The sequence below is a fragment of the Struthio camelus genome, chromosome 4, assembly GCF_040807025.1.
Source record: "Struthio camelus isolate bStrCam1 chromosome 4, bStrCam1.hap1, whole genome shotgun sequence".
Taxonomy (NCBI): Eukaryota; Metazoa; Chordata; class Aves; order Struthioniformes; family Struthionidae; genus Struthio; species Struthio camelus.
In genome coordinates, this window is record NC_090945.1 from 73,786,505 (window position 1) to 73,814,207 (window position 27,703).

The window sequence follows — 27,703 nt, forward strand, 5'->3', positions numbered from 1 at the left end:
GGAAGGCTGCGAGAGCTGGGCCTGTTCAGCCTGGAGAAGAGAAGACTGAGAGGGGATCTGATCAACGTGTACAAGTATCTGAAGGGAGGGTGTCAAGAGGATGGGGCCAGCCTCTTCTCCGTGGTGCCCAGTGACAGGACAAGAGGCAACGGGCACAAACTGAACCACAGGCAGTTGCATCTGAATCTGAGGAAAAACTTCTTTCCTGTGAGGGTAACTGAGCGCTGGACCAGGTTGCCCAGAGAGGTAGTGGAGTCTCCTTCCCTGGAGATATTCAAAACCCACCTGGATGCGATCTTGGGAAATATACTCTAGATGACCCTGCTTGAGCAGGGAGGTTGGACTAGATGATCTCCAGAGGTCCCTTCCAACCTTGGCCATTCTGTGATTCTGTGATTCTATTACAGAATCCTTTATATTAAAAGTATCTGATATTGAGAAGTAGCAACTCAGCTTTTCAAGTAGCAACTTATGCATAATATTTGTGGATGGAGAACAACAGGTCTACGTAGCTGTGTACCAGATGGAATCATAGAGAGGTGGCGAGGCACTTTACAAAAAAATGTTTGTAGTATGCAAACTGTTAACACTTTTTATTTCAAGTCAGGCAAACTGGTCTGTTCGACAAAGAGATGGTAATTTCTATTTGTCCAAAGCGAACCAGAGATTATTTCCTCCTAAAATAAGTGAAGATGCCTATAGAATGAATTCTTAATATTCAAGGGCTGAATTAACTAATTCCAGAGCTAAAATCCCTTTAAGTAGATTTAACATTGCCAGTCATCATGAAATTTCATTAATAACTGACTTTCTGTAATGATCTACTCCACCTTCTTCTTTTATCCTCCAGCTTGGGAGAAATTGGACAAAAAATCCTCTTGCTCTAAAGCTAAAACTTTTAATCCATTCAAATTGTACAGAAAATGAGGAGAAGGGAAAGATGGTTACTGGGATGTACTGGGGCTAACATTTTTAACTGAAACACAAAGAAAAATCTAAGAAAAATTACATAGGAATCAGGGAAGATTTTTAAATTCTTTAGATTTATTTATTTTGTGTGGTTGAGGGAACATTTTTGTTTTTCTCTTTCATATTCGTGACTTGCTTGCTTGTTTAGTCCATAAAACAATCTGGCATATAATCAAACAGATGGTACGTGTGTGCGCTCTTAAGCAGGTAACAGTATCAATGCATACAATGTTCTATATGCATATCAATACCATAACATTGGATCTGGAAGTCTACTTCTGACTGAAATTAATTCAGCTCTCATAACAGTATCCATGTTGTTTCATTCAATTCCACTAGAGGTCACTGCGTGCAAAAGATTATGTGCAACTTTCGAAGGAAAAGAACATTAATACATCAATTTACAGGACAAAAATTATGGTATACTTTGCAATTTAAAAAGGTTGATGTGAACTCATCTGTGCTAAATATGTTGTTTGAGGGAGGCCATGGTACTTAGTGCAATCATCTCATTTATTTACAAATCCTAACATGAGAAATTACCTATACCAAGAAATTCTCATTTTTTAAAGATATCAAATTTAATTTTAAGCAAAATTTCATCTCTGGTAACACCAAATTAATTCAAGTATAGTATAGTTGCAGACTTCATCAATGTCTGTTGTTGTTTTTAGACATATACGGATCTGAGCTAATATTCCTTCAGTCTAGAGAAAACCAGCCTGTTTTCTCTAGACTGTAACACAACAGAACAAATGCAGCTTTGATTCAGGTGCAGCTTCAGGCTTTACAGAGCTATGTTCCACTTAAGACTATCGATTAACAATGAAGTCGGTAGCTGCCTCATAGGAAAGTTGTGGAAAGAACAACAAGGGCATTCAAGGAAGTGAAAGAGGAGTACGCTCCTTTGCATACAGCTGAGGAGTTATCTCAGAATAGCTGCAGTGGTAAAAGCCCACTGCCTTGTGTAATTATAGCCTGTGTGGCTTTTGCTTGCATCTGTGCCTGTTTTTAAAATCTTTCTGTTTTTCACAGTGTATGTCCATGGTTAGAAAAGATAGCTGTAGAGACAAAAGAAAATGGAACATCTGACGCCACAAAACTGAGCATTGGTGAAAAGGCCAATGTGGTCCCTTTCCTTACTGCTGTGAGAGCTTATTGGAGAATTACTGTGTTGCTGTCTCATGTAAAGCAAAGATGATGAATATTAGTTGCACGCTGCCATCCAAAGACTATTTGGCATAAGGGCAGTGGAATAGAGAGGTTAAGGAAGCAGGGGGCAGGGGAAGATGCTCACGTTACCCTACGTATTTTTGCCTGCACAGGGAAACACATTCCTATTTCTATCTCCTTTTTGTGCTCACTTTCTTCTTCTCCTGTGTTTCTTTCCATCTCATACTACCTTTGCCTTTATTAGTTCTTCCTCCCAAATGTTCATCCCAAATGGCATCAATGTCCTAGGCACTGGCATCACGTTGTTCCTTCTCCGGATTCTACACCTATCATCTCAGTATGCTTAAGAGCATTAAGCCCTTTCTGGCAGAAAATGCATACTGCTTTAGGGTTACATACTATCTGGAGGAAAAAAAAAAAAAAGGTCTGGTTTAAGTTGGTCCTTTAGCCTAATGAAAAAATAGCATCCCAGCTGCTCATGAGGCGCGCTGGACCTTTAACTGCACTAATTTTATGCTGATGTAATTCCTCAGTCAATTAAGTTATACTGTTTAAATGAGTGTAACAGAGTAAGCAGCTAAGCCTATTATTTGGAAATAACAGCTGTTCTCTTAATTGGAAAGGTGGAGCAAAAAAGAGGTAATTTTAAGACAACTTTTAGGATAGGTTATTTAACATCACTTAGATATTTCTGTTTTCATAATACAGAATTACTTCCTTTTTTGTCTTTTGTCTTCCTTTTGTCAAGGAATTATGTCTTCCTTTCATGATATATAATTACTGAAGACGCACATGACATTTCTATGAATTTCTCAGTCCTTCTTTCATAACAACAGTACTGCCAGTAATTTTTTTTGTTAGGATTACCGTATTCCAGAAGCATCCTGGCTAATTACCTCAGATCTGTTTCTGACTGTAAAATGGACTAAAGAAATGGACTGCTATTCAAAGGTGTTGTGACAAGCATACAGAGTTCAAGGCTAATCACTGGAGTGATTCACTCAGATCTGTTCTCTTGGCTTATCACTGCCTTATATCTTCCTTTTAGGAACTGTTTGCCTGAATAGTTCATTCTCTGGACCAGTGAGAAGCTGCTTGTATGCAAGCGATGCTACATATATGATTTCATTTCAGCAATACAAGAGGTAAATCAGTTTGTATTGATTGTTTTAATAACAAGATGTTGCTCAGCATGATCCTGTCTTACTGTTATTTAATTTTCTAAGAGACAGACCTTTTTAATCATTTCAGTATTACACACCTGCCTAAGTGCTGGAATAGAAATTTTACAACAGAACTTCAGCGAAAACGTCAGAGCTTGTAGCACGTTCCAGAGTCACCGCAGCTTAACAGAGGCTTTATGAGAGTTACCTGGATCATTAGATGTCCCCGTTCACTTATATTTCTAGAACTCACCGATGAGCATTTGAAAGAGTAATTAATTTCAACTTATACCTGAGTACTGCGTGTAAGGTGTTCTGGCTATCATTCATACTACATTTTATCGTATCGTGAGTAAACAATATTTACAGAAACCAGCTAAAGTCAACTAATATCATTCTGTAAACTTACAAAATATTTGTAAAAGGATTATTGAGTATCTAATGATACAAAGAAACAGGCTGAACTGCAGGCTTTTTTATTTTATTCTTGTTGCAATAGGATTTTTTAATCATGGTATGTAAGTGAAACTAAAAAAATGCTGCAATGAATTATTACAGTACTTCCATGTTTCTTCTCTTTAGCTGTAACAATTGGCAATTGTCATAATGCCAAATGCAAACTAATTATTCGTGGGAAAAGTGAGCCGAAGCGAAATCAGTGGGCTTGATAATGGAAGCTGCTACCATGTTTGAGTTTGGTTCACTTTCAGTAACATTATGTGTATTTATAGGTGCATGTATATAACATGACAATCCATTTACTGCAGTGCTTTAGCGGGCATTTTCTGAAGTAAGGATCCGATCAAGGTCAGCAACAGCATTAATCCAGTGTAAGACTGGTCATAAGCAACCACAGAATATACGTTACACTGAGTTTCAGTGTTAAGTAGGTTAGTATTCGGCGGGGGCAGTTTTAACCTTGAACTTAACTCCTCTGGAATGGCTGATGCCCTGCGTGACTGCGCCTCGTGCTGCAAAGGAAGGGGCACAAGCAGCAGGGGGAGGCTTTATTTTACACTTGTTAGCTGCTTTTCCAGCTGCCACCCTCATTTCCACCTGTTCACTATGGAAAGCCTGGACACGGGGGACCATTTTTATCTGAGGATTTAAAAAAAAAAAAACACGCATAGTGAGGTCAATAGACTGCACAAAGACTGCAAGAGCTGGGCCTGTTCAGCCTGGAGAAGAGAAGACTGAGAGGGGATCTGATCAACGTGTACAAGTATCTGAAGGGGGAGTGTCAAGAGGATGAGGCCAGCCTCTTCTCCGTGGTGCCCAGCAACAGGACAAGAGGCGACGGGCAGAAACTGAACCACAGGAAGTTCCATCTGAACCTGAGAAAAAACTTCTTCACTGTGAGGGTGACAGAGCACTGGAACAGGTTGCCCAGAGAGGTGGTGGAGTCTCCTTCGCTGGAGATATTCAAAACCCGCCTGGATGTGATCCTGGGCAATATGCTCTAGGTGACCCTGCTTGAGCAGGGAGGTTGGACTAGATGACCTCCAGAGGTCCCTTCCAACCTAAACGATTCTGTGATTCTGATTCTGTAATAAGCAGGATCTAACTGGCATTTAAAAAATTGAGACATGTTACAGCTCCCTGTGATGCGCTGCAAACTTGGAACTCCTGAAAACCAGCTGAAGCGACTCATTACTCATCTGAATGAGTCCCAAGTTCAAATTTAATCTCCTGTTTGGAGTTGGTGGTTCTATTTCATTAGAAGCTATTCACAGTACCACGCACAGACCGAGGTTTTGTTTTGCTTTGCTTTTTAAGTGGCTCAAAAATGAGAAATAACTTATTATTTCTAAAAAAAAAAAAAAAAGAGTTTTACTGCCAGGACAGCGGCAACGTTTTGGAGTAAATTCATGTCTTTCATTACGCTCTCAGCCGCCCTCCCTCAGGGCCGGCGGGCGCTGCCATCTTGGAGCTCCCCCGCCCCGCCCCGCCTCCCTGAGGTCCCCCGCGGGCAACAGCCTCCCCCGGCCGCAGCCGCTTCCTTCTCCTTCTCCTCCTCCTCCTGCTGCTGCTGCTGCTCCTGCCGGCCCCGGCCCGCCCCGCCCGGCCGGGCCGCGCGGAGGCCGCGGCGGGAGGTGAGTGGCAGCCGCGCTGCCCCCTCGCCAGGCGCCGCGGCGCGGGGGGCGGGCCGGGGGGCGGGCCGGGGCCGCCCCTAGGGCGGGGGGCTCCGCGGCGCTGCCGACGCTCCGCGCCCCGCTGCAACAGCCGCCGCCGCCAAGCTGCGCGCTGGCAGCCCGTGCCACTGCCTCGGCCCTGCCGGCTCGGCGAGCCCTGCGGCGGGGCGCAGCGCAAGGCAGCACCTCCCGCCCGGGACCGAGGCGGAGCAGCCGCCTCCGCCGGCTTCCCCGTCCCGCCGCCGCCGGGGCAGGGCGGCTCGGCAGCGGTGAGGTGCGTTGTCGGCGCGGGTCCCTGGGCTCCTGAAAAGCCTTGTTTTTTCTTCCTTCCTTCCTTTTTTTTTTCTTTTCTCCTTTTCTTTTTAAATCACGGCCTAAGCGCTAAAATCGGAGTTAGGAGCTCGTTTCTGCTCGCGTCCTAAAATGGGGCAGGGCTCCTCCGCTTGCGGTCAGAAAACTCCCCGGCCTTGGTGCCGAGCGACCGTTGGGACGGGAGGGTTTCCGCAGCTGGCGGCCGGGTGGGCGCGCCGCCCTCGGGCCGGCTGGCGGCCCCGGCCCCGGGTCTGGCCCCCGCCCGGCCCGGCCCGGCCCGCGGCGGCCCCGGGGCTGCGCAGCCCTCAGCCGCCGAGCGCCCCCCGCTCCCCCTTCGTTGTTTACCGGCCCAGGACTTCGCTGTGTCTTACCTTACTCACCTCCTCGCCTTTAAAGCACCGAGGTCAAGTGTGAAACCAGCTGCGAGCCAACTTTCTGTGACCGTGTAATGAACGGTTAAGAAAATAGTCTTGCCGGTTTGCTGGGAGAGTGTTTTGGTCATTGTGTTTTCCGAGGCCTGTTTGAATTGAGCTCTAGGGGTTTATATATATCTTGATATGGAGCTGTAGCGCAAAAGTGCATTTGCTTCTCTCAGTAAAATGTTTTCGGCAAGCTGAGTCAGGCAAGCGAGCTGTCTGAACTGCAAAGCGTCCATATCACAGTGGTAGCATTGCGGGTGCTTTTAGCATCCTGTCATGTTTTTTAGTGTCCTCTCTTTAAGTAGAATTTAAGTTTCAGCTAAACTAGGTGTCTGTTCTTTGATTTTGGCCGTGTAACTTCTAGTTCTATGGGAGCATCTCCAGGTCGGTGCTCTGAACATACAGAATTTTAAAGTATGGTTTGTGGGCAGATGCTTTCTACGATGTTCTTTGTGAATTGCTTAAAATCAAGAGAATTGCCTCTGAGCAGCTAGAGTTGCTAGGTGTCATACTCTGATGTTACATGCATACCTTCCTATCTTGTATATACTTCCTGTCTTGTAAAAGCTAAACTTTAAATCAGTACTTTTTTTATAACAGTTTACTTACTGATTTAAGGAAACTTTTCCTCTAGAACAGAGATTTCCTTACCTTATAGGAGAAGGTTTACAGTGGGAATTGTACGACCTCCTTCTGTAAGGAATTGCAAGACATTTCCCCCCTCTGCCATAGTGGGTTTTGGGTAAATTCTATTCCATAAAATCAGATAGTAGCTTAATAGGAAATAAAGTCAGAGAACTTAACTTTGGGTAAGTTCTTTCTGTCTTTCTATTGCAAATATCTTCACAAGAGCAGATTTGGGTGTCCCTCCCCCAGTCTGTCTTACACTCATTTCCAGTGATGGAGTTCCACGCCTTCTCCTCCTTTGCCTTCTTTTCATTGTTTTTTCCCTGTTGCTTATGTGAGGTGGCAGCTGTGAACGAGGCCCTCCATACTCGGTGAGTTTTGCTGTCAGTATAGACATGTCAGTACTGCTCTATAAAAGATAGGTGCTTTATCTCTTCCACAGGTAAGCAGAAAGTTAGATTCAGAGGAGCTATGCAGTATTTACAGGATCGTTCCATGAATTTTAGAGCCTGTCTGTACTTGGAAACAAATTCTTACTTAGTTGTGAGAAAAGACGGTTGCTATTCTTGAGTAATTCTATATATGATAAGGCTTATTCCGTAATTGCTCATGTTTGGAATTATACAAGAATGTATAAATACATCTTGAAGAAGGTGCCAGCATTCTTACCCCTTTCTGGACTTTTTGTTCAACTAATTGTATACATACATTCAGCTGTTAAATTTTTGCTTTGATTTTACATAGTAATCATTAATCGTTATTCTTTTCTTCTTTTGCAGCTAAAATGAATTCCGATCCTGATCCCCCCTCAAGTCCCTCTCACTCGCAGCTGCATCTGGGAAGATCCCAACTGAATGCTGCTGCTGTGGACCACAATGAGAGTAGTCAGAAATCTGGACCACCTGCAGGAGATGCTGCACCTTTTTCTTCTTCAGCTCCTGGCTACTACCATAGTAGAGAGAGAGCTGAAAAAAATGGTGAGTATGAAAGCAATTTTTATGCAAGACTTTATCTGCCAATCTCCTGATGTTTAGTGTAAGATACGTACATGCGTGTGTGTGTGTGTACACATATATATGTATTTATGTATATGTCTGTGTATATGTATGTGTTTTAAACCCTGTTTAAAGAGAAACTGTCAGGCAGATAGATAAATTTCTCTAATGTTTTTTAACCTATTGTTGTAGAAGACAAACTGTTCTTATGCTGCTTATTTTGCTGCTTCTTTTTCCAGTGTTTTCTTCTGTGTGCGCGGAGCAGCAGGAAGGAGATTTGTTCGTAAAACTGGCAGGAAGACTTAAATGTATTTTAATATAAAGTATTAAGGTTTCAGTTTAGTTTCTTTAATTGGCTAGACTGCATGCTAACTATAGCTTTCATATGAATTCTAATATGGATGAATAGATACTGGTGTAATGTAGACTAAGAGCCTAAACTGATATATGAAACCAGAGCAACAGAAATGAAGTTAAGATTAGCAGGCAAATAAGAAGTCGGATTAAGAATCGTGATACAACTTCAAAGTCGGAATGGTACTTTGAAACTCAATAGGCTGACACTGGGGCGGTAAGATTATGAATAGCGATGGTGGGATGAGAGAAATGTCTCATGCTAGGTAGAGAGAAAGGTAGAAAGAAAAAAGTCTACCTCCTGTATTCGGTGACTGAGTTACAGTTTAAAATCAATTTATAATCTAGCATTTGTGCAGTAACTTTTGTATACAAAGTCTAGCAAGACTACTGCTCTTTAGCTTTTTTTAAAACTGGGCCTCTGGTTCTGAAATAGTTTATGTGCATGCGCTTACATGTGTAAATATTACCTTCAGTACAGCAACTTATAAGTTTATCCAAGAGTTTAAAATTATTTAATCTGTGAATGCAAGAATGTCTACCTGGGATGCATCAGATGGGGGTGAGCTCTGCACATGGACAATACTGTGGCTATTAGCACATCTACTGTTTGCATCTCACTTAAAATTGATTTTCAAACCTTATGGGTTCTTTGGCACCAATGGGTGCGTTCTAAACTGAGAAAATACAGATTTTTTTGGATATCTGAATTTCTGACACACCTCACGGTGTCATTACCAACTTTCTCATCTCGCCCACCAGTAAAATAATTCAGAGTTTTTGAAGAATTGACACTTTGATGTTAATCACACCGTTCTTAATTTAGGATCAGTACTGACAGGTGTGTTTTCTCCCTTTCTTCATTCTACAGTTCCTTAGTATGCTTCAACGAGAGGAGAATAGCAACATTAGGAAGGCAGCATGGAGATGGCTTTGTTATAGTATCATTTAAAAAAGGAAAGCCTAGTTTTCTCTTGTTGGTGCCCACATTCATGCAAGATTATGAAAATGAATGTGAACTATCTATCCAGTGGTATATTGAATAGAGATTGTCAGGCATTCTTCTCTGGCTAGTTTGGAGACTTCCTAATTCTTTATAAATATCTGGCTTTTAAAAACATGCCTTGTCTCAATTCTATCTCTTTACAGGCCTGTGAATGATTGAGCATCCCTGTGGTGTTTTTTTGTTGCAGGTGCTTTTGTTTATGCTCTTACAAAAGAGGAATATCGAGCACTGATGTGCTCGATGTGCACTGATAATCGAGCACTCTATTGGAATCACGACTCATTTCTGATTACTTTAAAACTGTTTCCATGAAAATCTTTTCAGTGCTTGGTGTTACTGTAATTGCCCTTTCCATCCTCTTCTTAATTTATTCAAGTATTTAATGCTGCAGAATGGCCTGCTGTTGCTGTTATCATGCCAGAGTCTCTTACGGCCAAGATTTTGGTGAATTTGAATAGCAAATGTGACAGTGAAAAAACGTTTGTTCATCCAATATTGTCGTCTTCTGTCATTTTTGAATCATGTCATTTGCTGTAATACTAACAGTTTCTGGAACTGAAATCTCATTTGAAAGAAGGGCTGCAGAGAATTCTTCAACCCACTGCAGCCTTGGTCATCAAAACTTAAAAAGAAGGATTTTAGTAAGAGGAAGAGCGTTACAAGTCCTCAGAAATTCACACACTCGAGTATGTGCTTGTGGAAACATAAATAGGAAAAGAATGTTCTTTCAAACAGAAAAGTGGCACTTTGGCAGTTTCCAAAATACTCAAACTGACAAAGAAGGTATTCCCTAGAGTCACTGGAGCCCTAATCAATAGATAAAAGACCACATTGCTGACAGTTACAGGAGGAATGAAGGAGCCAATCTCTTAGCCATGGGGTGTAGTTCTGTTGTGTGTTCTCCTTTTCTGAAAGGACACATGCACTATATGTAACAAAATCCTTGGGAAATGCTTAGTTCTGACTTCTTCCTTGGACAATTAGAGAGTCAATTACTTTAAACGGTCACTATGTGTCACTAGTATCCTCTGACTGAAACCACGAATGATGTAAAAAAGAACAGAAAAGGCCAGCACATTGTTGTACAGGAAGATATTACAATAAATATTATTAAAGATGTAGAACACTTTCTATTTATTGATGACTTGTGTATTGAACAAAATGTGGAAAACCTAAATTTGTTAGAAATAATTTAATTTTTAAGTAAACAGCTATGATTCCTTGGGGAGAAGATGTGCTGTGTTCATCTAAAAACATTGTCCTTAAACAGTTTTACCTCAAGGCTTCTCTGCCTTGTGTCCTTGGAATATTCTTGCCAAAAGCACCTATATTTCCCGTCTGTACCTTTTCCTCCAAAGCTCTGCTCATATATTTGGGTATAAAGCTATAGCATCGATATGAACATTAAGTAGTATGTTTCCCAGAAACAGCTATCTCTTAGTCCTACAGCATTATCCGTATCTTGCAGCATAATCCAGGAAAAGAATGCATGCTCTGGCTCCCATTCAATAAAGCGTTTAATAAGCACATACTTATCCTCAACTGGATATGTATTTTGTTTGGGTCATATACTAAAAGAATTTTTTATTAGCAATTTTCAGTCTACCGTCTGCGAATTTATCACTAGGTAATTTTTTGCTACTCCTTAAATAATTCATTTCATATTGGGAAGTAACAATACTTCAAACACTTCATATGTGAATCAAATCTAGATTTGATGAAAGCACGAATATTCAACTGATAACCTTAAGATAATTTGTAGATCGTGGTGTTTTGTGGTTTGTTTTAAGTGGCGTTCGTTCCTACTCCTACCCGAAGCTGTTATGTTCTCTAGAAAGCTTCTGCCTATGTAAGTTACTGGGTTTTGTGTATGTAATAGGAATGTAATGAGTAACAATATGTTGACTTCTATGTAAAAGTCAGAGTTGTTACTCTTTCATGGGTGTGCCCAGACGGGAAGTTTATTAGTGAATGGGTCCTCCTAATTAGGGCTTCTGAAATTTAAAACCAGTGAGTCATGAGTATTCTCGTAAGGAAATTACAGGAGAATTGTCAGTTGCTTAAACAAAAATGTTCTCCCATTAGTTTAGTTGTTTGGGTCAAGAGAAAAATGGTCTATAGCAAGGAAAACCATTGCCTGCTTGGTGATGAAGTCTGAAGACTGTTGAAGCAGACCAAGATGCAAATCTCCTAAAAAACCTTTTTTTTTGCCTCCTGGGTGCACAAGCCCCTCAAAACTTCTATTCAGTTGCTAACTGCCCTGTAAGAACTTGCATATTCTTGGCGTTTATATTTCATTAGCTCTGGTATGCATGTTCCTTCCTTCAGATACAGAGAACTAAAGCAATGCACAAAGAAATAGCTCAGAGCTGGAGGCCCCAGCACTGAATTTCCCAATAGGCTTAAAAACATCATTCTTGGGGTGGAATAATTTCCTGTATGTGTGCATAGAGCATAGTTAGAAAAAAAGACAGCATCATCAACATCCTCACTTAGTTGAGATGTGGGTATCTGGATACTGCTGCTGTTAATGTAACCTGTTTGGAAGAGATGCATAAATCCACATGAGTGTTCTGTGTTGCTGAACTACTAAATGGCTCTTTCTGTGGCCTGGTGGATGTTTCACTCTTCAGCTCAGAAAAGCCGGTTTGAGAGAAACCTTTCACAATATGGTAGTGGCTGGATACTTACCTGGGATGTCTGAATTCAAGTCATTGCTCAGCCAGGTGAATATTTACTGTGCTGCAGGTTATCTGGAGGTGTGTCTCTTTCTTGTAATACCTCAGTAGTTTCTTTGTAGCATGTAAAGTGTCATCCTAAAAATTAATAGGGAAATATCTTGCAGTCAGCAACAGAAAGGAAGGTAAAAGGGGACATCCTGGAACAGTAGAGAAATCTAGGAAGCAGTGTGAAGGGGTGAATTTTTGGTATGCAGGTGAAAGGGTGTTTATTTGTTTTCTGCATCATTCACGTGTACTTGTTGACCAGTAAGGCTGGAGAAGCTGAATCAGGTAGGAATTCAAAGGTGAGAGTTTGGATAGTTTTGAGAGCACTTGAAACTAAGTTGTGGTGCTTGAAGAGACATCTTTTTTTGTTAGAGAACTAACTTTACCTTTTTTTGTATTTGCTCTTTGGGAAATAGGCACAAAAATCTCTTATTCTGGAATCCAGAACATAAGGAGAAGGTATTTGTACTGAGAGCTTTGCAGACAGGAGTCAGTTTCTTATGTTTTGTTTGTAAAGATGTGGTGTTCTGCTTCATATTTAGGAAGGCTATGGGTTTTTTTAATCTCAGAAGAGGATTATTTTATAAATTGTGTAACTTAGAATTTATAAATAGTACAAAAAATCTTCTAAACAATTTACATGTTTCCAGTGCATTGCTCAATGAAGACTAATGAACAGGGAATCTAACTTACAAATATTTTCCAAGTCTTAGCCCCTTCCAGTTAAGGTTGCAAAGAACCTTTGCTTCAAAACTCTGTTTTAGCACTTGTATCTTCAGCTCCTGACAGCTTGCTTTTACAGATTAACTCTTGAGGAATAGTGAAAAGTTTGTGCCAAGCTTGAGGAAAATTCAGCAATCCTTGATGGCTTGAAGGGGAGGACTGTGCCTTGAAGTGTTAATTGCTTAACAATTTATCTGTCAGTTTATTGATGTCCCTTCAAACTTTGCCTGTAATTACTAAGGCTCCTTGAAAGCTCATTTATCAAGCATTACTGTGGAATAAAGATTCTATCCCAACAGAGGTTAATGACTGTGTTCTCAGGTAACATTTTGGGACGGTCATACTCACTGTAGAACCATGGGAATTAGCATTTTCAGGCATTTCAGCATTTTCATGCTATCCATGTCAGTAGCATTCTGGTGTTTTTACCTTCTGTGGGAGTGGGATTGGACACCCCCTTATGTGAGAAAATACTTCTCCATCATGGCCTTTTTCACCATTTAAAATACATAAATGGTTTCCTCAGCAGATAGCTAAGATTAACAGAATGTATTTCCTGTATTAGAAATAAGTCTTGCGTCTTTGAAGCTGCAGGGCACGTGTTCTGATGCTGGTCAGGTACCTCTGTGCTGCTTAGGGATGAAAAACTGCTTCTCCAAAGTGAAGTTGTCCTCACCATTCGTTCCTACCCAGTGGGCTGGGCCAGCAGGAAACATTTTTGCAGTCTCACAGTGAACCAGATTAAGAGAAGTGCTCTAGGTGAATCATCCTCTACCTCCGTTATTTTTCAGGTGGATATATTTCCTGATCTGGTTTAGTGCATGATCACAAAACATTTGTGCCACCTCAGTACCAAAGTGTTAGAGGGACAGAAATGAGCAGCAGAAGGGTGGGAGGAGAAGAGCAATGTTCATATCAGTGAATAATGCAGTGAAATAGAAGTGGATCTGTAAAGCACTTGGTGCTGAGGGCCCAAGGTTCATACTGTACACATCTGTAGATTCTACTCTATACTAAATTTAATCAAGTCTAAATTTAACCTAGCAGTTGGAATGCAATCTTTCAATTTACTTTCTTTTAAAAGAAATCCAGTACTTGTCTTCTGCTGTGTAAACAAAACCCAATAAATGGGAACAATTTGGAAGCTCAAAGCGTCTTCCTCACCAAGTCTCTAATGTAATGCACCCGAATTCATAAACAGCAAGAACTTCTGGAGACTGACTAACATCTGTAGACATTCTTGCAGTGGCTTTTGAGGGAAACGTCAGAAGCACCTAATACCTGAATATTCATCTTCAGATATAACTGCAACAAATCCCTGTTACACCGCATTAATCAAAGCATAGAAAAGACTTGAAACTGTTGTGCTGTTAGAGGGCCCTTCGTAATAGCAGAAGGCTTGCTTCATTGCAAAAGTTAGAAGATGAGACTGGAAAAAGTAAATTGGGAAGTAACTGCCTTTGCAGAGAATTGGTGTTAACTTCTGAAGTGCTTGATAAGCAGTGTAATAAGGCACTTGCAAATCTGTTTAAGGCAGTAAGTTAATGAACTGATAGAGTGTATGTGTGTTGAAGAGGCTCACTGCAGAATCACTGAAATTTCTTTGAGCATTGTGTAGATGTTATAACTTTCAATCTTCACTTACAAAAATATGTAGGCTTGGTGAGAGTTATGATTTCAATTCTTTCTCACGCTGCTTTTCTTTAGGTGTTTTGGTTTGTTTTAGGAGGATTTTGTTTTGCAGGGAGGGTTAATGATGATAAATTTCAACTGAGAAATGACAAAAAGCTTATTTATTTTTAACCCTCCAGTTTTTGAGCACATTAAAGCATTATCTCAGCACTTCTTGATTAAAAAAAAATTTAATCAGGGGTGCTCCTGCCATGAAGAATCCTGTGTAGAAAAAGCAGAAGGGCTGTCTCATTACTTGTATGTGTGAAATTATTTTAAATTACTTTAAATGATCATTGTACAATAATAGCTATGCTAGAAAAAAATACCTTTTAAGAATAGTTTTTTCCTCCACTTTTAAAATTTATAGTATCTATAATATCATCACTCTTAGTCTTCCACCTACCTGCTTTTTTTTCCGCTGCTCTCCTGACAATTTACCTTCACTTTGTGGGGGTGCAGAAGTTGCTCCCATTTCCATATAATGCTGTTTGTTGATTTGTGATTGTGGTGTGACTAAGACAATATATTGTCATGTCTACAGAGGCATTCCTGCTCCTGGAGAAAGCAAAGTTGAGTCCTAGATTTCAGCACCACTTTAAAGGAATGTCATTCCCTTCTCTCCCTTCACTGTTACCACCTTTAAAAGCAGAATGCCTGACAACATATGCTAATATAAATTAATTGTTTTTAATTGTTCTTAGAGCAAGCAGGATCGTCATGAGATTGTGATGTGGAAGCTCAAGCGCATGGAAGAACATTGTGCAACGTATGCTTTATTGCATCAAGCCCATGTTTTGCAAAAAGATAAGAAACTAGCAGTTTTCTGAATGGATGAAAGGATTTAACCCTCACAGATGAGTAAATAATCATCTAAAGTTAGGAAAAAAAAAAACCTAACAAAACAATGACATTTGTTCCATAAAATATTTCTGCTTCTCCAGTCAGCTCTTCTGTTTGTGTCCTTATACTCAGTGGGAACAAAACATGTTCATGACCTGATGCCTAGTGTCTACTTTTAAGTGGAACATGCCTCTTTTTAGAAACTTTACTCCTACATAGGTACTGCACACAATACCAGTGAACTTCTGGAGCTTATGGAAAGTGAGTAGGAGGTTTCTCTAGAGACTCAGACTGGCTCTTCTCAACAGTGAAAGCTCAATAGTGCAATCCGGTGACGCATAAAAGCTATTAGAACATTAATTTTTGTTACAAAATGTACAGATCAGCTTCTTCTGAAAGCACATTGATAGCAGACAATCTACCCTCAGATGAACAATTTTAAATCTCCCATTTCCGAAGAGTAATATATCAAACACCTTCCCCTTTGGAGATATGCTTATATAGCATCTTCTAGCAAATGAAAGGATTTTTTTTGTCATTAATATGTCTATGTCTTTGCTCTTAAGTGTCACTCAGATTCTAGGAAGTTTGGTAGCAAACAAACCTTTATTAAAGAACTGCAAACTGTTCCCTGAAATTTTTGGATTTGTTGTTAAAGCAATGAGGCTATCAGGATTGTGCTTATAGAATGAACACTATTCCAAAAATCCTATGTGATGCTCTTCTAGAATAACTACCATCTCTGCACCCTTTCTGGAAGTGTATTCAAGAGTACATGACTCCAAAAGAAATACCTTCCAGTGTGTTCTGCTATATGTGTTTTGGTCAATATCCCTGTGTTGGCATGCCCATAGGCATTCAGTTTCCTAGTTTTTACTTGAATATTTTTACTGCTTGAACAAATATGCCAGCGTTATTTATTCTGTATATGTATGCGTTCTTGTTTCCTATCGATGCTGTAAAATCTTCAGATTTCAAAATGGTAAAATTTCCTTTTTAATAGCAAATGGACTATTGCTGGATGTTTGCAACAAAATGATATTCTGTAACTAGTATATTTAATCTGTGAACTTCTTGAAGCAAATTCACCCAGTCTTCTGTTACGAATTACCTCATGCACTTTAGTGTCACGCTGTTACTTTTGATGCTTTAGTCAAGCTTTGTTTTTAGTAGCCCAAAAAGACAAGATCATTTTCTACAGGTCATGGTTTTGAGCTCTGTAGCAAGATCTCCATTGATTTTTAACATCATAGCTTCTCTTTTTGACTGTAACTCTAGTAAAGGTCAATATCAGAGGAGCAGAGAAAAAGATTGATGAGACCTGAGGGGCAGGAGACAGAACTTACTGTGAACACTGGTCTGAGAATCTGTATGTCTCTGATCAATGCCAAAAGGAGCCAGTGTTTCAAAGCAGACCGCAAATACACCATTTCTGCGAGTGGGTTGTTTTTAGCTCCTGGATGCTTAGTTTTAAAAAGTGAGACAGTGCCTTTTCCCATTTAGTTATCTTAGCTTTATTCTGTAGAAAGCCCTGAAATCCAAGGGATAGAATGTATTTGGGGGCCCTTAAGCACAACTTCTCCAAGAAAAATGAATGTTATAGCATGTTTTTGGGCTGCTGCTGGCAATTCCTTTTTCTAGGACTAGCCAATGCTGAGCGAGATGGCTACAGTTTAGTATAAACTCTAGTTTCCCTGTTGAAACTTCTGGCACAACAATATTTTTTTTGAGCTACAGTACTTATTATAGTAGGAGAACAGTTTGGCGCTCTCTGTAAGTATTATTTAGGTGCCTTTATTATCTCGATGTTAAGTATCAGACGAGGTTTACCTGTTGCGTTTCTGAGCGATGTTACTACAGAACTCTCTAGACATAAAAGATGAAATAAATATCCAGTTTTAAGTTCATCATAGCCTCTTCCATGACTTTCTCTATTTCAAAGACAGTAGTTAATGCTGTATCTGTTCTCTCTATATTATGTTTGCCTCTCTCTATATATTTATTTGTTTAGCCTCCTTCTATGGACAATGATTGGGGAGGTGGAGTTCAGCAGTGAGCATAGGTTGTTCGTATTGATAATGCTATCAAAGTAAAAGTACAGTAATTTTCTTTGTAACTCAGTCTCCGCTTCCTTTCAGCCTCTACTCAACGAGGCCGCCTTGATAAAGAATCCCAAAGCAGTAAAGTGATGCAGGCCTGAAGCTTCAAGAAAGTGCAGCGCAGTATGTGACACAGATCAATTCAGACATCAGTACACTTCATGGTATATGGAGAACTTGTTCAAGTGCGGGAGAGGAGTTAATGCCAAAGATGACTCCCTGGCCCCCTCAGTGATTTAGCTGCTGAGAAAATCCACAGATGAAAGCTTATTCCATGCTACTCTTCATCAAACGTAAATTACTCTTGTCAGTTAATAGCATGGAACTGAGGGAAATGCTAGACATCCTGCGATTTGTAATCAGTGCAAAACCCACTTAGGAAAGCAGAGACCTTACTGGATAAAGCTATTAAAAATATGAAACGCAGTTATCCTGCCTCTGGATGCTGTCTTGCTTTTTCTTCTCCCCTACCTCGAGTAGTATTCTGGTTACTGTTTGTAAAATCTGCATGAAGGACTGCAGAAGTTAGTATCAATGCTTGGTGTTATCCCTGTTGGGGAATCTCAGTAGTGACTTCTTGCAGTAAAAAATGCCTGTTATCTTTTCTGTGAGAAAAGATAACTGTGCGCTACTTTTTACAGCGTGCCTATTAGAGCAGGGGAGCTCTTCCTAAACGCGATGTTAATCTCCTTAATTTGGTTGTATTCACATTTTAGTGAGATGCTAAAGATGCTCGAAGATAGCTGTCCTTCTCAGAATGTTCTTCTTTAACACGTCAAAGCTTAGAGATTTACTGGCCCAAAGGTGAGGTCTTTGTTTAGTAGCCCTTTCTGGATTTTCTCTTCTACTATTGGTTTGTCCAGTTGCTTTTTAAGCTTATGTGAATATTTGGCATTGACCTCTGGGAAGGCTCCTAACCTGCTGACTGCTTGTGGCGGTTGATGCCCTTTGATTTTTTTTTTTTTTGTATTTGGTAAGATATTGAGTAGTCGCTCTGTTTATGTTCTCTGTGCTCTTCATCGTTCTTTATGACTTCTAGCATATTCTCCTCAGTTTTTTTTCCTCCAGGTGAAAAAAGTCCTGAATAATAGTGTGTTACTGGCACTGAACTGCTGTTTTCATAAAACACTTTTATGACTCCAAGGTGTCACTTCTTCAGTGGTAACAGTTGCCTTAGAGCTTCTCACTGTGTATCACAGGGATAGGATGGCTTTTTCTTGTTTATGCTCACCAGCGCTGAATTTCGTGTGCCCGTTCATCATTTAATCACTCAGTTATGAAATCCTTCTGCGTTTTTGTACTCTTCATTCTTTTTTTTTTTTCTCTGAATAACGGAATCATCAGCAAACTGGCATCTCAGACTTTGCTGCTTTTTCTGTGTCACTTATAAATGTGTTGAATAATATAGGCTATATCGCATATCCTTGTAAGTCTAAACTGATCATCTTTCCCTAGGGAGATTGAAAGCTATGCACTTCTACTCTCATTCTTTTTATTTTTCCATCTCTTGTTTATCCATATAACACTCCTCTCTCTAATTTCTCACAAAGGTCCTCTAAAGAACCCTTACTCAGAAGCTTTGGAGATATAAGTACAACCTTGATGTGCCTGTCTGCAAACCTTTTGACTCCTTCAGTGAGGTCTTACGTTAAGGCTTCTTACACAAAAGCTTTACTGACTTTCCCCAGTGTATCTTTTTTGTCCCCTCCAGGGACTTAAAATTCTTTTTCGTCTACCTCTTTGCCCTGTATGAAAATCAAACTTAATGATCTCTGTTATCATGAATTTCTCCAGTGTCACGTTTGTAGCTTTCCGTTCCTCAGGTTTTAAGTGAGAGTTTACACACCACAGTAGGTAGTTCAACACGCTTTAGTCCATTAGAACACTTGAGTAAATACTTGAATAAATACAATTTAAAGAATCCATAGCTTCTTTTTAAAATACGATGTTTTAAGTTTGAGATTCTTCTTCCAAAGTCTTTTCGTTCAAAGAAAGAAAGAAGAGTTCCTGCACAGGAGACTCTCCATGCCACTAGTTGCCACGAGAAAACTATCTTTTAGTAAATTGTTCAGGTTTTTTTACTGTGGTCTTCTCTTTTCTAAGTATTCAGTTGTACTTTAATTACTTATAGGCCCTGTTATCTCCCTGATAAGCTTACTTGTTGCTTAAATGTTTGGAAAAGGCATAAAAAGTTGTAACAGATCCTGCATCAGATTGTTAGGTTGTTCTTTCTGACCTGTTTCTCTTGACTTGTCATGGTGTGTGTTTAAAATATAACCTTAAACTTGGGGGGCAGCAGGTGTCTATTTTTTTGGTTTGATTTATTTTGGCATGACTGTGCTTTCTTGAATTATGCCTTCTTACTTTTATTTTTATTAGTTTTGTGTATTATTGTATTTGTTTCCTCCTCTTTTCATGCTGGCTTTGTTTTTAGGTCTTCCTAAGCTTTTATTTTGATAGGCATGTATGTGCTTGAATCTCTGATAATACAATATTGCGCTCTCATCTTCTGTCCTTGAGATAGTTGAGGTCATTATTATTATTTTCTGACCTTGTTGCTGCTCTGATTTTCACAACAAGTCTTTGTCATGTTTGTTCAAACAAAACATTTAGGAAACTGCTTTTGAAATCTTACATTGAAAAAAAAAAAAAAAAAAACCCTAAAATTTGCAAAATCAAATTCCAGATACTAGGGAACTCACTATTTATCGTTGTTTGGCCCACTTTACTAGGCTACCTTGATCACAATTTCCAGCTTTTACAACTGCCAGATTTTCTCATGAAATGGTAAAAATGCCTATGTATTTTTCTAGCTATGTGTTCAGTAAGCTTGGAAGTGTGTAACCAGTGGTTAGGACTGAATGTAACATTTGGGTTGTGCATACACCTAATTCTTACTATTTTCAGTCACTTCAGAACTCTGCCCATAATAATGAAATGGGAAGGCCAATCCAGAAATTGTTTCGTATCTTGTCATCTAAAATCCTTTATTCTTCCAAACACATGAGTGTTTTCCTCCTCCTCCTGCAAGTCCTTGTCGCTTTCTTCGCTGAGCCCAAATGACTGCTCGTAGTCGTGATCATGTAAAGCGTGTACGCCTTCCTTCATACACTCAGTGTGGGTGTTGAACTTAATGCGCTAATCTTTTCTTCAGTCGCATTTCCCTGCAGCTTTAGCATTCACTTGTAAAAACCTATAATTTCTTTTAAACTTACATCTTTCAAATGAATACTTTGGCTTCGTTATTGCTTCCTGTCTGAGAAACTGCTTTCAGTTTTCCTTTTATCCTGTTCCTCATTAGTTTCCACTGCTCGGAGGACTTGGAAGTGCCTGGCCTATATTTGTGTAAAAATTGATCTATTGTGCATAGCAACTTAACTGTCCCTTGTGACTGGCCCGTGGACCTATGTGAACAAGTAAGACCTTTAGCTGAAAGGGTATGTGTAATTTAAAGAAATATATAATAGTAATCATTTAAAATACTGTGTTCTGGCTTTGATATTCCTTCTTCACACTCTCTCTCCTGTCTTACCTGGAAAATTCAGGTGCTGACGTAGCTATGATCTAACTGGGGAGAAGAAAGAGCTCTGCACCTGGCCAGGGGTGATAATAGCGGATGAGGTGCTAAAACTCCCTTGTTCTGGGTAAATCCACTCTCCTGAGAGCTGTAATGTGTATGCTATGTTTACGTTGTAGGAAAGTACATCAGTAAACACTTTTATTATTCTGTGTGCACTCTGTTGTCTCTTTCTGCATGAAGGAATTTTAAAACCTCTTTTGTTGAGGAAAGACAGTTTTCTAGGAGTCAGAAGGGAACTCCAGAGAATTGGGGCTGTTTTGCGGGGAGTGGGATGACATCTGCTGTATATATGTACAGGTATAACTAATCCTCATAGGTAATGAAAGAGATTTTATTTATGTACCTTTAAATGTTTTGGAATTCATGAATGAAAGTGTCATAAACAGTGTATTGATGGGGCTATTAGTAATGTTGGTATTTTTAAATGGCCGTATTTTAAACCCTGTTTGTCTAAACTGTATGTAAAACACTTGCTACACGTAACATCAGAAACCTCGCAACAAGTCAGCTCAACTACAGTAATTCACAGATGATGCATTTCAGCTGTCATTGGAAAGGATATATAGCATCTGCTGTTGATTTGTGCTAGGACATTGTGAAGAAAGCTGCATCACAGCCATGGCCAACTTTTGCCTTCCTTGAAGTCTTTTGCGTTGAAAAGATTTCCTCTCTACGCTCTGTAAGCCCATTCTTCAAAATCTTATATGAACGCTGAACGGTTCTTGTTTGGTTGTTGTTGTTTTTACCTTTTGATGTATTCCAAAGATGGGGCTTATGCATGTTAATCAGTAATACGTCTTCCTTTAGCAACTCTAAAGTAGAAATGAGAGATATCAGTGCTTAAAAATCTCGCCTGGACTAATTTTCTACTATGGATTAACGCACTGGATAATCACATTATTGAATGTGAATTGCTAAATTTCAGAGTTAAGGGGGCAAGAATTGCATCCTAAGATGGTGATGTTTAGTATTCTTTTTAAAATTGAAATATTTCTCTTTGGAACATTTCCTGTCCAAGCCTAATAGAAGCAGTAAAAGTGCCTGCCTCTGCTGAAATAAATAGTAAATTCCTGTTTAAGCCTGTGACAGCAAGGGTAGACTCCAAATTGGAATCTTAATTCGTGTAGTCAGTATGCAAACTAATGTATAAAGTTTTGAAAGCTAAATAGTAGTTTTCAGTATTTGTCAGCCTATCTATAACCTGACTATTTAAACAGTTGTGTTCAGATTTACTTCTATATTTTCAGTCTTTTCTGGAATTGGAAAACATACATTTCACTGGCAAATGAAAATTACAGTATAATAGGTTTTTAAAGCACCTTTAAAAACCTATCAACTAATGATATGCAGCTTTAGCTTACTCTTTTAAATGCTGTGTATGAATATGAAATGCATACAGCCCTTCATGGATTTCATTGTGTTGAGACTTGTTAAACAGTTTTAAAGCTGTCACTTAAAATGCATTTTATTAACATTCAAATGCAATGTTTAGATATCTAACCTGGATATTGGATATTTCTGCAGCCCTTTAGAGACCTAAACGCTCTTCTGTAGTATGAGGATGTAAAAGTAGCAGATTAGAAAATACACATCTGCTACATCCTTTGCAGATCAGAAATCACTTATATATTTGTTTCCACTTTTTTGTGTCCCTAATTGTGCACACGTACAGGGAGGTGAAGAGATGCCACGCACTGGTAGGCACAGGTGGATAAATCAGAGGGACTCATATTTTGAGCAAAACTTATATTTTTAGAGAAGGTGCACATTTTTCAGTAAGTTATACAGTTTCTGCTTTTATAGAAGAAGTTTTTTCACAAAATAGGAGGAGGTGGATACAGTAGATAAGCCAGCATAATGCTGGCTTGTGTGATTAATTTCTTATTGCAATAGATACTGTACCTTACAGGAAAACAAGGAAACTTTTGTAGTGGGTTGACATGCAGATGAAGTGACAATGTTCCAGCTTGGGTTTCATCACTTTTATATTTATTTTTTTGGAGTAGAAGTGAGAAAATTAAAGGGTACCATATCAGTTCATATCTTAAGTTCTTGAGTTTTATGAATAATGTCATTGTTCGAATATCCTTGGAGTGATTTGTGATTTTTTGAGTGATCTACCTTCTCAGAGACATAACTAACTTGTTTTGTAAATTAGGAACTGAAGCACATAGAAGCCTGCTGATGTACTGAGGTTCATACAAGGTCTTGGTGGCAGAGTGAGAACTAAAACCAAATCTTAAGTCCTAGCCATCCTTTTACTTCACCATCCTGTCTTAATTTGCTTCTTATATGAATGTGAAGGGCCACGTATAGTTCGTGTGCTTTCACTTGCATACTTTGATTTGAATGACTGTAGTGCTTGTGAACCTTGAATAACTGACAGACTTCACTGACTTATGTAAATGCAGCGGCACACAACGGCTAGTGAAGTCTATTTTAATTGTCATAAAGGAAGTTATGAAGCATTGTAAAAGGAATGTTACTCTCTTCTGGAGATTTTTACTCTGTCTTGAATACAAAACTTGACATTAAAAAGGCATCAGTTTTTAGCAAAGCTGGAAAATAAAAGCTTCTACTGACAGCGTTTTCAATTGCAGTAGTTTTATGTGGGAGGAATACACATCAAGAGATTTTCTAACTAAATGCATGCTAAAGAACAAGGGCGATCACTTGTAAGATCATCACTTAGCCTGTTTACTCTTGCGGTGTTTGTCCTCCCAGTTTTCACTTGAATTGAAGGAAGGTGTCTGTATTGTCCATCCTTGTTCTAAAACACACTTTTGACTGCACGTTACCTCCTAAGATGCCTCTAAATATTTTGAAGTAAATGGATGTGGGAGCAACACAGTTGCACAAGCAAGCAGAAGAAAAATACTGCAAGCCATGGGAACACTAAGAAACTAAGCTTTTCTACATTTGATCTCCGAAACATATCACAATCAGCTCTTTCACCCTTGCCCTACAGCTACAGAACCAAACCACTGACGTAATTTTAGTTAGCTATCTTTCATTTACATTTTTAGGTCCTATGTGATGGCACATAGGCAGTCGGTGATAAATGAGTGGGAGGGAGTGGGTAATAGGTTGAAAATAACAGCAGGAAGCAGTTCTTTCCACTGGCACTCGGCTCCACTAGAGCAAACATTTCAACAAGGTTGCCTGTGCTCTGCCAGGCTCGCGATGGCTGGACCATAAGGGTGCGTGTTCTTAAATATTTTTTTTTAATATCATCTTCTCTTAGCAAATCATTTTACATGTTGATCTGCGATGTACTTGCCGTAACGTAACTGTATCCCAGTGTTGAGGAAACAGAACGGGAATGGTGTACAGCTTTCCGTTCTAATAAACGTTCTGATCTAATGAACGTTTATCTGAGCGAGAGGTGGAAGGGGCCAGAGCCATGCCCTGCTCCTGTGGGTGCCAAATGGAGCTGGAGAGGGAGGGAGGGAGGTGCTTTGCCTGTGCAGATTGCTGCCAAATCACTCTGAAGAAATGGGGTTTCAGCTATTGCTATAGCTGAGGTGAGGAGTAGCTGCTGGGGAAGGGTGAACCTCTGCCAAAGTGCCGGTTGCTTCTACGCATGCCAGCCCCTTCACTAGCTGTTGCAGTGAGTTGTGCTGGGCTGGGCTCCTCAGCCTCGAACAGTCATCTCCATCTCCTCAAGGAGAGACTGCTCAGTGATTTGCTTTTTGAGTTTTACTCTTGACTGTGAGGGCTTATATCAGTTTAGCACATTGCTTTCTCTCTTTTTTTGTGTGTAAATTCTACTTAATTATAAAACACTAACTTCTGAGTGGTGCCTTCACTACTGGCTCATCCAAAGAGCATCGCTGATAGCTTTGTGGTGTTCTCCTCAAAGCACAGAAAATACTGCACAGAAAGGAAAATCAGGTAGCCAAGACTACTGCTGAAATTTTGATTCAAAGAAAGCTTATGAACAAATATGCAGACAGGAATAAACAGAAAAGTACTGCCTTGTCAAGTCTTTTTCATTTAGTCAGAGTAGACGCATGTTATATTTTGCTTTCAAATAAAATGCTCCTTTCTGTGACTCCTTGCGTATTGCTAGCAGAGAGCCCCTGAGTGATGTATGCCGCTGTGAGCGGTGCCATCTGCAAAACAGGCTTCTTGCTTGTTTAGAGTGCAATGCTCTTGCTTATATATCAGGGCAAGGAGTTGAAGTGGTTAATTTTGCTGGGATGCTGTTTGCCTATTTTACAATAATATTTTTACAGCTTTCTGAAAAGAGGGAGTACCAAATGAATTATTTTTCATTATATGCCAGACAATATGTTATAACGTGGTGTTAGTATTTTTCCGAATGCAGCTTGGCAGACAAAACTGGCGTGGTAAAGGGGAAAACTTCTTGCTTCATGGTTTGCTCTTGTTAAAATGCATCCATTTTAATGAAAGCATTGGCTTGTAGCCTGTTCTTGTTTGGAAGTAGTCCCAGTACCAGGGATTCTAAAGAACGGACCTAGTGCTGTTCTTTGGGAGATTATTTGGAATCCAGTTTACGACTTCCCTCCTACTACATTCTGAAAAATAACTGATATTAAGTGACACCTCATCCAACTCGGCTACTCACCAAGTTTCTTGAGTTATTGCTGCCCATATTAGGTAGAGACTGAAGTCTGTGACTTTGAGCAGATGCCAGCATACTTCTCTCGGTTGCTTTCTTACGGCTGGAAACTCTGCTTCCTCACCGTACTTTCTCATTCTGTTTGTGTCCCCTAAATACACCAAGCGTAATGGTGTGTTTGATCTTGTAGAATTAAAGTGGTAAGGGTCAAGCTTCGGACCTTACTTTTGAGTTTGGATCTTCCTTTCTAGCAACAGTTCTAGGTTGGCTAGTAAAAATGTTACTATGAATCAGTGGTATGTCGTCTTTTCTTACGTTTACCCAACTTGGAACATGTAAGTTTTATTGTTTTAGTCTTTAAAATTCCTCACAAATAATTCTGAAGAATGAGTCTTCTCATAAAAAATAGTTGTAGTTAGGGCATTCGTCGGCTCTTCCATGAAACTTGGTCTTCATTCATAAAATGGCACACAGCACAATATTATTTATGAGCACTGATTATCAGATAAATATCTGAATACTTTTCTTTATGATTGGCCAGGAGAGCAATATGATGCTTTTGAAGAAGCATAAAATTGTTTAAATCTGTGTATGCATAAGGTCAGATAAAAAAGAGCTGGATAGAAAATAATGAGTTTTATAGAGGTGTAATCATATTTGGCTTCTGTGTACTCCAGATACTGAAGGACTGAGCTTTCAAATATACTGGGTGCGTTTTAAAGACTGGTTTGTTTTTCAAAACTCTTCAAGGGCTCCATTACTGAATAAACAGGCTCCCTAGTAGGAAACTCAAGTGCTCTTTTTGAATGCGGTACTAGCAGGAATAAGAATAATAATAGTACAATAGTGGATCCATACCACATGTTCTGTAGATGTTTGTATTTACTGTAATGAAAATTCTATTGAGAAATTCATCCTGTGGAAGTAAATGAGCAAGTGCTAACTGAATGTATATCAGCTGTGGCAGGTACCAAATAACAAGTAACAGGAAGTACACAGAAGTAGAAAATTAAGGTGGAGTATAAACTTTGCACTTAGTTTGTATTGCATTTCTTGTGAAACCCTCATGTTGTATGTTTACATATGCTCTTTTAGTTCTTCAGTCAAATGTAGCATCAGTTTATAAAATAGTTCCAAACGTTGCTAGTAAACAGTTTCCTCTCAAAATTAATTTGTAGAGGCCATGAAGGAAGAACCTGAAGTGCTTTTTGAGGAACTGCTTGAGAGGGCCAAAGCTGGAGAAGCAAAAGCACAAACGGAGGTAATCTTGTGCGCTCTGTATCAGTGTTATTTTACTCCTAACTCCAAAATATACTGCCTGCTTCTAGTAGGACTATTATCTTTTCCAAAGATATTTAATTGAACCGTATCTTTTTGATCTTAAACTAGTCAAAGAAAGGTGATACCAGATGGCCTCCCTACCTTGAGAAATGCTGCTTCCTTGGGAACTTTATTGGGTTCAGGTCCAACTCTTGCCTAAGTCTTTAGGGTGCATATCAAAACTGGGGGGGGTTAGACTGATAGCTTGGAGAAGGCATGGTGCTTTGCTTTTTTAACCATGTGCCAAAGACAGTTACAGTTGTGGAGGTGTGCAGTTAGTGACTATTGAACGCTGCTCAGATTTAATTTTCCCTTTGGAACAAAACTAATTGCTCCTCTAAAAGAAAGATGAGCCAACACTTGGTTGAGTGCTTCACTGCTTACAAAAATATTGGGATTCTTATGTTACACTCTGTGGAAGAAAAAATGCCATTATGAGGTGCATTGGCAGAGATATCGGAGGTTGAGAGGACTGATGTTTTGCTATTATGCTGTTTGTATTGAATTCACATCTTTTAGAAAAGAAGCCCCTCCTAGTTTATTGGAATTAACTAATATTTGGCTGTTTAATGGCATACATATTTGAATTAGTAAGGTCAGTTCTGTTCCTGTCTGTGTTAGCAGTTTCGGTTTCCCTTATGTTTTGGAAAAACTGTAACTATTTCCTCATCCACTTCATTAGGCTGGTATATGGGTCTAGCAGATAGAGTATAAGCAGCTTAAAACTGTTTAAAGGAGTTTTAATTCCCACTTAGTTTGGTTAATGACTCACTTAAGCATCCTGTTCCAGCTTCAGCTCTGAGGACAGAAAGAAGTGATTGTTGTCTCCCACTTGTTCATTACTGGGGTTTTTTTCCAGCGATCACCACTCTTCTTGCAGATAAATATTAATGAAAGAAGGAGGGAAGAAAGAAACCCTTTTAAAGCTGGTAAAAATATGGCAGCGCCAGGCTCGCCCCCCATTATACCTCAAGCTGTTTGAGGGGCAGCCTGTCCTTGGAGTAGT

General features: G+C 39.6%; 1 protein-coding gene across 4 annotated transcripts in view; it reads left to right on the forward strand.

The window, feature by feature from the left end:
• Positions 1-27,703, forward strand: part of WFS1 (wolframin ER transmembrane glycoprotein) — a 64,869-nt gene that overhangs the window by 21,212 nt on the left and 15,954 nt on the right. Inside the window, exons 4-6 of one of the 4 annotated variants that reach the window (XM_009686233.2) lie at positions 3,191-3,287; positions 7,575-7,772; positions 26,556-26,638. In XM_009686233.2, coding sequence (XP_009684528.2) covers positions 7,580-7,772; positions 26,556-26,638 — 276 coding nt within the window. In that variant the 5' untranslated portion in view covers positions 3,191-3,287; positions 7,575-7,579. Of the gene's footprint in view, positions 1-3,190; positions 3,288-5,315; positions 5,399-5,460; positions 5,712-7,093; positions 7,167-7,574; positions 7,773-26,555; positions 26,639-27,703 lie in introns of those variants that run through there. The other 3 variants (XM_068943405.1, XM_068943404.1, XM_009686234.2) reach the window with 3 other exon arrangements.